We start from the raw sequence: 14,490 nt of genomic DNA, 5'->3' as shown, positions 1-14,490 counted from the left end.
TCCATTAGATGACAGCAGCGCACATGGTGGCAAAGACTCAGCCACTCCCGGCGGCGGCCCAGCCCACCACTCCTCCTTTCCCTTTTTGAATGGACGAACAAGCTACCTATCAGGTCCACGCCTCCCTGTCTCATCTCGAGTGCTACCTCTTCATCAAGAACTCGCTACAGCTTCTCGTTACTTTATTGTGCGGTGATTGAAACCAGTCCGATTCGCGCAGCTCCACTGTAAGGAGCCATCTGAAGTGAATTACCGTTTATACTTCGGTCCAGGCTTTTTGAACCACCGGGCTCCTTGAATATTACCTCTCTGCCCCCGGCCAGAACATTGTGTCCTTTGTGGGGAAAATGACTGCCAAGCATCGGAAAGGGAAAAGCAACCAGAAACATGAAGACAACTTTTTCAAAAACGAAGTTATGGAGTCAGAAGTTCGCGGCGGAGCGAATAATTACACTCTTCTGTTGGTTTTATTTCTCATGATTGTAATTGGCGGTGCCACTGGCGCATGGTTTTGTTTCCAGCAGCACCAATCTTTAACTGATCTAACAGACAATCTCATGGGCATGCAGATGAAAATAGTGAGACTACAGTCCTCCCACGAAGAAATGCGACAGTCAAGTAGTAAGGTAAGGAATTAAAAATAAATAGGCCTTTCCCTGTGAGAATAATTAGCCACCTGGGTTTGCAGCCATCCTCGGCACAAGTCGCCTCCGGTGATGTCCTATATATTATTCTGAATACGGTATAAATCATTTTCACGATTTTATAATTTACACAAACAGGCTCACCACATACAAGAAAAGGCCTCACCAACAGTGCGCGTTACCACTTACAAGTAAGGAAAGTGAAGACCTGCAGGCCTATATCAGATTTCAAAATGCCAAGAGCCTCACTGGAGTGAGTACAAAACGCTGCTATTTCCAACATCCACACAGCTGCTGACGTTTGTAATGAGGATTATTCTTGACCTACTACTGCAGGAAAGCAGACTTTATCGCACACTCAAATAGCTACAGCAACGTTCAACGTCCTCTGTGGAAAATGTCTGTATTATAATACCAGTCAAGAACATACTTCCAGAGCTGCAGAGGATGCTGCCAAAATAAGACATTTGTGTGCCAGGGCTAAATTTAGTCTGTGATTTTGATATTGAACACCAGTTCAGAGGCTGTTTACAGGCCATCTGAAAGATTATAGGAGAACAAAAAGCAATGATTGTTCACTCCGTTTCTGATGTCAAAAATACTGTTTTATTGTAGGAATCTATATTAGTACAACTACTTTAAGATGAAAGGTTCATTGCTGCCTTAAGCTACATGTCACTCTACCTGGGAAGTTTTTAGAATTTCAGCTATTTCTAACTTGCTGCAGGCAAGGGAGATGAGCAAGATTTCTTACTTAAATGCAACAAATCCAGTCCTCATTGTTTCTGTCTCATGCAACCTCACCTTTTGGCTCAGGTGAGCCAATGTGGAGCACACTTCGCACAAGAACAGCTCTGCTAGCTCAGTCTTGTTACAGAAATATTTCCTGGGTTTTTTTTGGTGCCCTGGAGTTGCAAAGTTTTACCAACTTAATACTGGTTGGCATACTGTCGTGAGTTTGGCTCCTGGTGAACATACTTACTTTTGATGAAAAGACTTGCTTCTTTATGCCAATTCTTTGTTCGGTTTGAGTCATGTAACATCTTACAAAGAAGTTGGGTCTTACTCAGCTGCCCATGCATGATCAGACCTGTTTTGGTTGGTGATTTTGATATTGGTATGACTAATTAGAAGATCTGGGACAGTAATGTGAAAAATATTCTGTCTTAGGTCATTTGATTGACTGATAAGAATTGTGATTTGATGAGAATTTGATTGTAACAAAATAAATTAATAGATGACCATGTCATTTGAATATAAAAGTGTCCTCTCAGAAGGTAGGTAACATAATACATTATACATTTTCATAGTTCTGAGTACACTTATACAGTAGAAGAGACAATTGAAGCACCAGCTCAGTGAGCTTGAAAGTCACTCTGAGCTCACGGCTTTACTCAGCATCACTCCTGTATTGTGTGTGTGTGTGTGTTGTTTTTTTTTGTTTGTTTTTTGTTTTTTTTGTTTTGCAGCAAATTTCAGAGAGTCTGGAAACTCGCCTGAATGCCCTGGAGGAGTCGTATGCACTGGCCCAGAAACAGGTGGGCATGGCCTTGGCTACAGCTGAACAACTCAGGACATCTGACCTACCCGCTCAGGTGCTGTCGCTCCACACCGAGATGAAATCTCGCCTGGCTGAGATGCAGCAAGCCACCGTGTCTCTGGAGCAACTGAACCAGCTGCAGACTATGCTGAAGGGGAAGAGTGAGGAGTTTGAGGGTGTCAGGATTCAGGTGGAGGGCCTTGCCTTACTGAGCACTGACCTATCCCAGAAGGTCGAGGACTTGACAGGGATCTTGGGAGATGTGGAGTCAAAGCTGGAGGAGAGAGTTGGACAGGTTGCAACGCTGAGTGCCACTCTGGACGGACAGGCCGCAGAGGTGCTCGGCCTGAAGGAGCAGCTGGACAACTACCAGGCTCAGCTTGAGGCCCACACACTGGAGATGGCTACTGTCAGGTAGGTTGTGGAAAAAGCAGCCGCATTTAGTGGTGTGGAGAGAATGGCTCTCCTCCTGTGACCCGTAACTGTATGTTGACTCTGTCAAAGCCCTGTTGGCTGCCACTGTCTGCATCTCTGTGTTAGTCTAGGCCAGTGTCTGTAGGCCTCATATTCACAAGATTGCCCTGATCTGTATAAACATTTCTATTGTACTGACAATATTTGGAGCTGAAGGGTTTGCATATAGTTTCCTTTGAATGTAAAATCAACTTGAAGCCAATGTCCACATTGTGTAAATGTGGCTTACAGACTGTATAAGAAAGCAATGTAATGAAGCCATGGGTGCATTTTGCCGATATTTCAACAATAAGGGTTCAGGCTTCATGGGGCTTCACAATTTTATATATATATATATATATATATATATATATATATATATATATATATATATTATATATATATATATATTATATATATATATATATATATATATATATATATATATATATATATATATATATATATATATAATATATATATATATATATATATATATATATATATATATATATATGAGACAACATCTAACCGGACAATTAATAAATACAAAAAACATATTGTGAAACAGAGAGATTTTCATTCAAAAACTGTCATTATGTGTGTCTTCTGTCTTTCAGAGAGTTGCTTGAGAGTGAACAGTCCCAGCGGCTCCAGCAGGCCAGTGTGGAGGAGCACCTCAACACGGTACGTCAAAGTCTGCAGTATCAGAACTCAGCAGCCCATAGTCTGCAGTCTGGACTTGGGGCTCAGCTGGAAAATATTCAGAGGCAGGTTAGCCAGATAACCAACAGACAGCCAGCTTGACAATCAGTTGGAATTGCCATTTTTTGTTTCAGTAGCTGATCTAATCAGAGATGCGTACAGCAATTCAGAGGTCTGTAACCAGACTAAATCAGATTTGTCTTCATTTAAAATAAATAGGTCACAAATGTCAAAACAGACAAAGTTTAGGGCATTATGAAATCATTAAAAAAATAATTAATTTTGTCTGTGCTTATGAGTTATGTACATTTTGTCAAAGTATGGAATCAATAAGAAAATATTAAATGTAGTCAATATCAATTTATTTGATATATCATGCAAATATGTATGTAGAAACATTCAAGTGTATGTGCCATTATTTATGGGGGCAATTCACAAATGCACTTTTGATAGTTTGTTGAAGTGATGAGCTCTTGCTAGCACGCTGACTCTCTTCGAGGTGGGTGGAGGGAAAAAACCAATGCAGAGGACAGAAACAGCGTGCCCGTAAACATCAAAACATAGCAATATTTTTTATTTTTTTTCCCAGGTCATTTGGATTAAGTGGGAGGGGACAAAAACACTTACAATGCTAGGAAAAACACAGATTTTTATACATTGCATCCAGATTTCACGATATTCTGTGTTTTTATAGTTGATTCCATTTTTATTATGAAATTCCACCAATCTGTCTGTTTTCATAGGAGTTGTGTATCATTACATTATTGACCATAGATTGAACTATGACAGAACATGCCTAATAAACTTTAACACACATACTGTCAGCGCACATGGTTTCTTTACTATTTCTGTTCACTGGGCCCGTAGGGAACCATAATTTTCATCTCGTTAATTTAACAGAGCTAATTGCCTGGCATGGATTCTCTAGTGGAGTCACACTACACTTAAATTCATAGTATAGATCCTTGTTTTTTTTTATCATTTGTCTCTCATTCCATTTACAGAGAGGCCTATATCCAGATAGCAGACCTGTAAAAGATTTGCTGTCCGGACTCCTGTCTGCTGATGAACTAATGTACATTATTTTATTACTTTTCTCATCTTAGCTGGTGGGAGAAACTCAACCTCCTGCTGAGTCAGTAGAACAGACAGAGGAAGAGACGGCTTCTGCAGCTGAAGTAGAGGCAGCTGCAGCAACTGAAGAAGCACTTCCTGTTGAGGCATCCAACCTGGCAGATGAGGGAGAAGAGGCAAGTGAAGGAAGGGCAGCTGCACAGGATGAAGCTCCTGTTGAGCAGGAGTACTCTGTGACAGAAAAAACTGCTCCTGCAGAGGAGGTTGAGGCAGTAAAGGAAGATCAGACAGAGGAAGATGAGTCAGTTGCCTTATCAGAAAAGGGGGAAGTGGATCCAGCTGAGACAGCAGAGGGAGGAGAAGGTGTAGAAGAGAAGTTACCTGAAAAGGAGGCAACTGACGAAGAGAGTGTTCAGGAAGAGTCAGTGCTCAAGGAGCAGAAACTTGATGTTGAGGAGGATGAACAGCAGGATTTAGAAGCTGAAGAGGAGGCCTCAGAAGAGAGAGGTCAGGAAGAGTCACTGCTCGAGGAGGAGAAACCTGATGGAGAGGAGGAAGAACAGCAGGATGTAGCAGTTGAAGAGGAGGCCTCCGAAGAAGATATAGGTCAGGAAGAGTCACTGCTCGATGGAGAGGAGGAAGAGCAGGATGTAGCAGCTGAAGAGGAGGCCTCCGAAGAAGATATAGGTCAGGAAGAGTCACTGCTCGAGGAGGAGAAACCTGATGGAGAGGAGGAAGAACAGCAGCATGTAGCGGCTGAAGAGGAAGGAGAGGAGCCATTAGAAAATGATGCAGAGGATGAATGTAAGTATGAATATAACAAGAAAACGGTTTCTGTTATTTATTAACATAACTTGGATTTAAAAAAAATAATCAAATATTGTCATATCCCTCCTAATGTTGTTTGTGTTGTCATATTTTTCAGAGTGCACGTCACCAGAAAGAGAGATTATTCCACACCGGACGCATCCAATTCTGAGACTGAAGTCACAGTCTACAACATGACAGATACTGTAGGAAGGCAACTATTGATTGCTGCCGTTTACATACAGTATTCATTATGTGGTTGCTCTTGCAGAGGCAGACCTAGTCAAAAGAAATCAGCCATTACTCTGGATTCTGAGCTGAAACTTGTACCTCTATAGCGATGGCTATTAAGTTAGAAAATGAGTGATTCAGGGTTTTACCTGCCAATAACGTCCTCAAAAGCCTTAATCCATAAAAGTCCAAATGTCTTTCTACAGAGCAGTTTCCACTCTTTTTGTCAAGGATAGTCTCTGTACTAAACTGTAAAACGAAAAGCCAATGACGTAACAAGAAGCCAATGCATACACTGTTTATCAGTGCACTTAAAGCCATACGTAATGCCTGTCTTGGTGACATGAAATGTTTTTTTGTCACTGGCTGAATTATATATTTTGGAAGGAAGAACTGTTGCAGTAAGTTAATGTATCCTTATTGTTTACACAGGCAAAATGGCCAACTAAGCAAAAGAAGGAGGGGGGAAAAAAAGCATCTTTTGATAAACAATTCCTGAATGTTTTTAAAGTATAGGACAAACTGTAGTTGATTGTTTTTCTACTTTTTTAAGTTGCATATCTGTGGTTCAGTACTTAAACTGGAGGTTTGCTGAATTTAGCTTGGCTAATAGTGTTTTTTTTTTTGTTTTTTTTTTAAACCTCTTTCCAGACACCTGCAGTATTGTAAGATAGTGGCCTAAAAGTCTTGAGTCTTCTGCCAAGATCTGTTTGGTTTCATCAACATCATTCTGCAGCTTAAATGCCTTTTTAGTTTAGTCAGATCAGACTTTGCATTATTTGTTGCTGCTGTGGGTCTTCTAACAATTAACAAATAATCTATGCATTAATGTCACTGCTTATGTTTTGACTGGGTGGGTGGGGCAGTTGCTTCTAACTATCAGAATAGCTTAGTGAAGCACCTCAGGGACTAATTGTTCTCCAGATGGATAGAAAACTATCGCAGTGTTGAACTGCAGCTAAATATTGTGTTTTTAGCGTGTCATTATAAAATGCACATAGGTAAAATTTCACAACCAATGAATTTTTCTCCACCAAACACCAATTAAACTCAAGCTGACCACACAAACTAAAAGATAAATATATTGCGTCGCGCTAACGTGTTCAAAGTATTGACAAAAAAAACCCCGAAAACCAGCTTGTTTTGTAGCAGTTACCACACCTCATCTTTGACAAAACCAGTCGTTTGACTAAACAGTATCAACTTTTCACTGTCTTGACTAAAGATAAATCAATTTTTTAACTTTACAGACTACTTAAGTAAGTCTTGTCAGACTAGTTTTAGGTTGCACAGAAGAGGACTTTTCCAGCAGGACACTGACCCCAAACATTCATTTAAACTATGCCAGGACTGTGAAATCTAAAGGAGCATGGAGTGCCTTTGTTCATGGCTCTTATCTCCAGTCACCAGAACTCAACACCTGCTGAACATTAAAACAAATAAAGGGCAAAGCATACCATGCCATTGTTAAGTTTCTCTGAGGTGCTCTAAAGACAACTGGAATGATGTGAATTCTCATAATGCTGTGCTCCACAGAATGCAAACTGTGATTAGGGCAAAGAGTAGACACATCAAATGTATTGTTATAAAATTACCTCTGAAGACGGGACAAATGTTTGTGTAGTCATGCTTCACAAATATGGAATATGTTTTGGGTAAGTGATTGAACGGAGTTCTCGGTTGCAAAGTAAGACTTGGACATCACTGTACATTTTTACTAAGCAATTCACGTTTACACAATGCACTGTTTTTGCCAAGGCATTGATTACTGTCAGTATGACACTTCTCATATTGTCATGTTTTTAAAAATAAACCCTGGTCCTTTTGCTTTTGTATACTCAATTTTGTGCTATTATACACAATTCAGATTGATTATATTAATTTAACAGTGCTTGCTGCAAGTAGCTGTCACATTGCCTCCCTACTTTGATATTGCATTAGGATTACCATGAACAACCCGGTCACCCTTCCAGTCCACTTGTTTAAGGGAGGTTTGAACTGTCAGTTATAAGACCTGTTCCCATCGTCCTCAGCCACTGCCCCCTTCCTTCCATCACTCCTGTGGACAAGCACTAGCTCCACTTGTTGCTGATTGGCTGAAACAATGTTGTTTGCAGGGTCCCCACTATTGTCTTTGTTTTCCATTTACAGATCCAGGGCTGTATAGGAAAAACGGAGAGCTAGCAGCAGTGAGGGAAATATTCACTGAACTTAACAAAAAGTTAGATTATAATCACTTACTATCCCTTTAATCCTCTGTGCCATAGAACTCCATTTTTGTCCAAAAATTATAACACATCAAGTCACATGGTTGCACTAGCTGTTATGTTGCACTGTAGTTTATTTTGAGTCTATACTCCGTCCTGCTTCTGAAAATATTCACAAGATGTTTGCTAGAAACTACAGTCCCCAGGTGTTTTTAAGAAATGCAGGTGTTTCAGCCTTAAATATATTTGTGACCTGCTTTGGTCTTCTTTAGGAACAAATGGGACTTGGGGCTGAGATCCACAGACAGGCTGTGGAAGTCAGAAAGTATTGCAAGTTGGCATTTGGCATTTTCGCTTTATTGAACAGTCAATAGTAAAGAGGGAAACTGGAAACAACAGGTAGGAGAGGGGTATGAGATGCAACACAGGCTGTGATTGAACCATGGACATTGCAGATGAGTGGTCCGCACTGTATGTTTAAATTTTTGATTTGATTGATTGATTTGATGCAAATAAATGATCTTTCAAGCATTGTAGTATTTTACCACAAACTTGAACTAATATGAAATGGAACGTAGGGATCACTTCTTGTAATTTTAACGTAGTGAATTTTGTTGCAGCTGCAAAAAACTTTAATAATGCACTCAAGTTATCTTGAAGAACAACCTGAATATCACCCATAGATTACGTTTTCCTCTTGGTGCCCCCCTACACTTGCTGGGAAGATGGAGATTTGACATCAGACGACTAAAGCACTCCTTGTGTGCTGGAGTGGACTTGAGCCCCCATGAGTGAATGAATGAATGATTGAGCTTCCCAAGTTTCAACATACTATGATAGAGGAAAACTATGACGAGAATCCAGAAATGTGTTTGCTTTACATGTTCAACGGAAGTGTGTATATATTTGCGTGCATCATCCCTTGGTAAAGTCTAAAGTGATTGTGTGTGCATCATCCAGATAGTCTCTCCCTCTCCCCCCCCCCCCCCCCCCCCCCCCCCCCCCCCCCCTCCAGCCTGCTGCAGAGTCATGTTGTCCAGCCTCTCCCACTCATCACTGCTGCAGTGTCTCAGTGCCTCATTCTCTGACCTTCCAGGGGGACCATGCAGGCATCTGTTCCCAGGTAGGTTTCAGAGAGACTGAATCATGCTGTTCTATTCCTGGATTCTTATTTCATCAATTTTATTTTCAGTCTGACAAGCCACTGTTTTGCCAAAGCTTCTAGCCTTCTTATTTGTCATCTTAATGTAGAGTAACTACACTCTGTAGAGGTGCTGTAGGCCTTCTTAACAGATGTAATGTGAGGTTGTAAATTGTTGCTTTGGGGACTGAAAATTAGTAACTCTCTTTGATCTACTTGGTTAGCTTTTTTATGTACTTTACTAATTATTGGCTTAGGGATATTATTCTTAGAAACTTCTTTAGCTTATTAATAACATTTTGTTTATATGTGGCTTAAGAGGAGCATTTTGCTGTATATGGGTTGCTGGTTTTGTTTTACTTTCACTGACTGTGGATAAAATCTAAACTTAACTCATGATTGTAATTGTTACATTTAATAATTCTGTTTGTAAGTGTCCGAAGCTGGCAAAGCGCTAACTTGTTTTGTGGTTGATTATTTAATTATCATTTCTGGTATCAGCCTATAGGACTGTGTCATGGAGTCCATGCTTTGTACATTATACTGTAAAGTAGAATCTGCTGCTGACCAACACATTGACTCTCAGTCAGGATTCGTGGTGACTTCACAACTGAGAGATCAATACCAGTAAAAGCATAGTAGAGGAAGGGCGGGCAGCTCTCTGGGTAAAACATGAGCCTCTCCACTGATGCTTGCTCAGCTCTTTCTATGTGTCTGTTAAACCAAATGGTGGAAATCTTGCTCAAGTCGCAATGAAAATGCATTTCCAGGGCATCTTGCTTCCTTAATTTGATGTATTTCCTGTCAAAATGAGATGATGGAGTCATGCATAATGCAGAAATTAGAGAAATAAATAAAATAAAGGGTGAGATGAGTGTAAATCAGCAAGATGTTAGACCTGCTGATGCAGCTTTGGGTCGCAATTAAAGATACACAGCAGGACGTTTGAAAGATGTGGCTTTTTGAAATGCTCTTGAATTTATTATTAGAAATATTTTCATTTTAATACATACAATTGTCAAAACAACAAAAGTATTTTTGTTTCAATTCATAATTTAATCAATGTGCTATTAAAAGGTATGTTGCATGTATTTTCACTATACATATACGATGTGGCACTCTTCCCACCCTGGCTAAAATGTTTCTTTCTGCACTGTCAGGGATATGTCGGATCTTAACACAGAATCTAGAGGATAAAAGTGGTTGTCAAATAAAATGAGAGGAACCAAAACTTGTAAACAGCAACATTTGGATTACTAAATATAAAATATACAATACTGATTTTAAAAGGGTCCTGCATTATTGCTTAATTTTATGGCCCTGTCGTGTAGAGAGACTCCATGTCAAAACCTGGTTTTGAGACCTTTATTATTTTAGTTTATATTGTGCTTCAATGGTGCATATTCCTTAAGCCTGAACCATCACACAATTGTCAGAAAATTAAATTTTTTTGAATATGGAGTGGTAATTATACCTAATGCCAAATTTTAAAAAAGTAAAAAAATTGAATAGCTCTTCGTATGTATGGGTTTTGTTTTGTATTTGATACATTCGTAATTTATTGCAATATTTTGCCCTCATCATGTTTTTTTTAAAACAACATAAAATAATGCAGAACACAATATGCCTCGAGCCTTTTATCATCATCAGCATCATAATCTTCCCCTAACTGCTCAATGTCACTTGAATTGCCATCCATAATCAGGATATCTTCAATGCTGTACTTTTTTCCCATTTAAAAAATACAAATCAAACACAAATTACTGTGTATTTCTTCTCTGAATTGGTCAATTTTTATTTAAAATCAATGACAAAAAGACAATTATTATGAAGTGAGTCTTGGAAACATCCAATTAGACATTTAGCATCTTATTACAGCAGGGAAATACAGTACAGGCTAGAAAACTTCAACTCAAACTCAAAAACTCAATTTCTGCTCTAAATATACCTAATTATGCCTTTAATTAGTTTACGTAAATTATTAAAATAGTGAATGTAGCTTAATGTAATGCATAATGAAGGATATGCAATAAAACTATGATTTACAGATGTATACATTAACTTATATACCTGTTGTATCTAATTTGATACACACATTTTCAACACGATTTTACTATAACTCCTTCAAAATTGGCAAAAGTTTCCTAGCAAAACCACCTGTAAGGTCACCAAATGACAACCTCCATTTTGGCTGTCTCAGAACCTATGGTGGACGAATTTCGGCCACCTGGTGGATTATCCGTTCATTGCATATCTGATTGTATCAGGGTTTTTTGGGAAATAATTGTCACACTGATGATGTAGAGATCTCTAAAACTCGTGCATCATATATGATACACTTGGCATTACAGGGATAAAGTTTTGTGAAATCAATATTACCACAAATTGAGACACAGGCAGGGGCAGGCAGTGTTATTGCAGGACAGCAGCAATGGTTGGTCTCTGGGTATCTGGGAAAAAGGGTTTGCAGGCAGAGAGGTCCAGAATCAATAGGGGCCCAACAACAAATTTTTACCCGGGGCCTAACAACTTCATCCAGCCATGCTATCCACACCTAAAAACAGCTTTCAAAACAGTTTCATGCAAATCTGCATCACGTAACCAAACTTTTTTTGTGCTATTTTAAAATAGTCAAATAGAGCCTCTGCATTTATTCCACTCCCACCTGAAATTATAACAGCAGATAAATAATTGTACACTGAAAGTTCTTTCTTTATGTCTGAAAGCCAAAATGTTGAAAACTGAGTCTGGCTGGTAGAAAGCATTTACAACTGATCAAATCTATGCTACTTTACTCCTTTTTGGAGCATTAACTACAGTATACAATGTTAACTTATATTATTTGGTTCCAATTAACATCTGTTGTTGCCTATAATTTCACCCATTTCATTTGATTTCATGATCACTTATTTTGATAAAGAACTGTGTAACCTGGGATTTTAAAAGTGTTCTGGGTTTTTGAACTGTGTTTTTAAAAGTTTCTGTCTGCAGTATTTGCCCTAATCAAAAATTGTACGTTGTTTTCTGTCCTTGAATGGTTTACATGAACTCTGTTTACATGTCTGTGATGTTACCCTTTTGTAGCCTTATTGCTTCAAATCAATTTTTTGTTTTTTTTTACTGACCCAGGTTATATCTGACCCCGGTCAGGGATGAAGAAGCGGAGTCTCAGAGGAAAGCAAAGTCTCGTCATGCCAGGCAGACCCGCAGGTCAACACAGGTAAAGAACAAAGGGCTTACAGAGGTTTACGTTTTATTGGATTGAGTTTAACTGTTGACAGATATGAAGGTGTATGAATGTCCTGCAGGGTGTGACTCTGACAGACCTGAAAGAGGCTCAGAAGACCAGCTGCCTGTCTCCTCAAGACAGGCAGACAGAGGAAGGAAGCACTGTGGATGATAGGTCCTGTCTTAGGAAAAGCCTGACAGATGACAGGAGAGTCAAAATCGGCCTGACAGAGTCCACGGAAAACTCAGACATCAATTCGAAATGGAGCAAAATGGACGAGGTTAGCTTGAGAAATCAGTTTAGGCTTTCTGCTGCTGAAGTGGATTGTTTTTAACTTGGGAGGATGTTTGTGATGTACTGTAATTTCTTTTTTTCTCTTATTCATGTACAGCAGGGGAACATTGAACCCAGGTTAGCAACTGTCACTGAATGTCCGATACCAAACCTTTCATATTCGTCTATTGCTGGATCCTGTGGGCTCCCTTACAACAACTCCTTCAGAGGTCAGAAAAATATTAAGGGATTTTGTTTGTTTGTGTGTGTGTGTCTTATTGACATTGGCTTTACTCCCTTATTATTTGGGGTCTCACTGACACTGCTGTATGATCACGATATTTTCAAATATTTCTGATTTTCTTTTCATCTGACCTAATTAAAACCCAATATGAAGTGAAGTATTAACCCTGTGGTAACCCTGCGCATTGATGAAAGTGACAAAATACAGAAATGACCATTAAGCATTCTTATTACACAAAATAACTAAATAATTCATGTTTTAAATGTTAAATGAGCTATATGTGTACAGAATGTATTCTTTGTGTTTGCCAAAAAGTTCTTCACAGACAAAAAATAGGATTTTTTCCGACATAGTTACATGATTTATGATCAATTAGAAACTAGAGAGGTCTAACTAGCTGTTAGACCTTTTAGGAGCAAAGTGATTGAAATCATAATAGACTTTGGGAGAAATTTGTGAGGGGCAGTGCTGTGTAAAAACACCAATCAACACACAATCACAGGTGGAAATCATTGGTATTTAATAATTTTTCACGGCTTGTTGGCTGATATGCCAAAAGAAATATAATGCAGAATTTTCTCTTTTGTGTTTCTGTGTGCCTTCTAAATTATATGAAAAGTCGTTAGTATCAAGGGGATAATTGTGAGCAGTGATTAATGGACAAGTACAATAGAAAAACTTACTTTATGTGTGCAGTTGGTGAGAGATGGTGGAGAGATGAAAATCAGAACCCTGTTGAAGATGCAGCGCAGCTCACCTTTGCTACAAAGCAGCAGCAGAGACGACACTGCTGTGATGTCGAAGGTTCACACTACAACAATGCAGAGGTAAAAAAGGGTGATCTGAGCTCCTCTGGCTGATGGCCATTATTTTCCTGTTGTTTTCCCTAAGTACCACTAGATGGAGCCAAAATATTTTCAAACTTTATTTTTTCATGCCTCGTTTTATCAAGGAGAATTGAGTGTTTACAGTTCACTTGATACACACTACATTCTAATACATTGAGATATATTGTGAATGTGTGAAGTTTAGATTTGTTCATGACATACTGAGAATCTTATGCCACAGTGATTTCATTGTACAATATTCATTAGCGCCATTGTTTCATATTCACATCCTGTTTCTCCCTCATCCGAAAACTAAGTATGCTTCAAAGGCAGCTAAGCTCTGATCTCTGATGCAATATTTTGAGATGTACCGTAATCCACAGTTGCAGACATGAAGCATGTGTTCGGAGATTCTTTTAACTAGAAGTACAGTCTCATAGAAAGACAGTCCAGGAGGACCACCCCCCACCCTCCCTGTAAGTCGCTTTGCTCCTTCGCATCACATGGCTGAGGTGTCTCAGCATTCCATACCATATTGGGCAACACTGAGACTCTCTCTGCTTAGTCTTTGCCTTGGATTCAGAGGGATTGACTTTCCCTTCTCTTTCACCCTCTAAACTGTTATGTGTGCTCCCTCCACCTGCGTGCTGCATGTGAAAAAACCCCTGACCCCATAGCTCATCAGCAGTTCCTCTTACTTGGAGCAACCTGGAAAATCACTTGAGTTTCAGTGAAAATATTCTATTTCTCCGTGTTTCTAAAAAGAATTTAAAAATAGATACCAGTGAATGGGAAGGAGAGGCGACACAGGGATGATAAGGCAGTGAAGGGTGACTTTTGCAAGATTATACAGTATGAATGTTCAGTTCTTTCCTGTGAGCTGACTCCAGGTCAGGCGTTCAGCTGTCCCCCATGGTGGAATCTGAAACAGAGAGCTGTTGGTAACACGAGAGTCTCGACGCATTACTGAGAGGACTATATCTGTCTGTAATAATCATACCGAGCTGTGAGGTTTCATCAGAAGCATGACAGGCGGCCCATTGCCAGAGCCGACCCCTGCATGACTCCATGATGATCAGAGCAGATTTTCCACATTGATTTTCAGCAACAGAGAG

The 14,490-nt window shown here is 39.4% G+C and overlaps 2 protein-coding genes across 2 annotated transcripts; both read left to right on the top strand.

Annotated features, from left to right (window-relative positions):
• Positions 1-104: 104 nt before the first annotated feature.
• Positions 105-7,282, top strand: zgc:66479 (uncharacterized protein LOC327541 homolog). Its single transcript, XM_038723254.1, has 5 exons — positions 105-626; positions 2,114-2,598; positions 3,258-3,324; positions 4,449-5,220; positions 5,342-7,282. Coding segments are annotated over exons 1-5 (1,605 nt in total). The 5' UTR covers positions 105-347; the 3' UTR covers positions 5,344-7,282.
• A 1,400-nt stretch (positions 7,283-8,682) lies between these two features.
• On the top strand, positions 8,683-14,085 carry LOC119906183 (protein phosphatase 1 regulatory subunit 12A-like). Its single transcript, XM_038723732.1, has 5 exons — positions 8,683-8,784; positions 11,932-12,022; positions 12,111-12,311; positions 12,423-12,534; positions 13,245-14,085. Exons 1-5 carry the CDS (start codon positions 8,765-8,767, stop codon positions 13,406-13,408), a joined length of 588 nt encoding a protein of 195 aa, XP_038579660.1. The 5' UTR covers positions 8,683-8,764; the 3' UTR covers positions 13,409-14,085.
• The last annotated feature ends 405 nt before the right edge of the window (positions 14,086-14,490 follow it).

This window comes from Micropterus salmoides, unplaced genomic scaffold (genome assembly GCF_014851395.1).
Source record: "Micropterus salmoides isolate LMB-PRFRI ecotype aquatic unplaced genomic scaffold, ASM1485139v1 Ms_hic_scaffold_16, whole genome shotgun sequence".
Taxonomy (NCBI): domain Eukaryota; kingdom Metazoa; phylum Chordata; class Actinopteri; order Centrarchiformes; family Centrarchidae; genus Micropterus; species Micropterus salmoides.
Note: the sequence above shows the minus strand (reverse complement) of the source record. Positions and strands in the feature narration are given on the sequence as shown.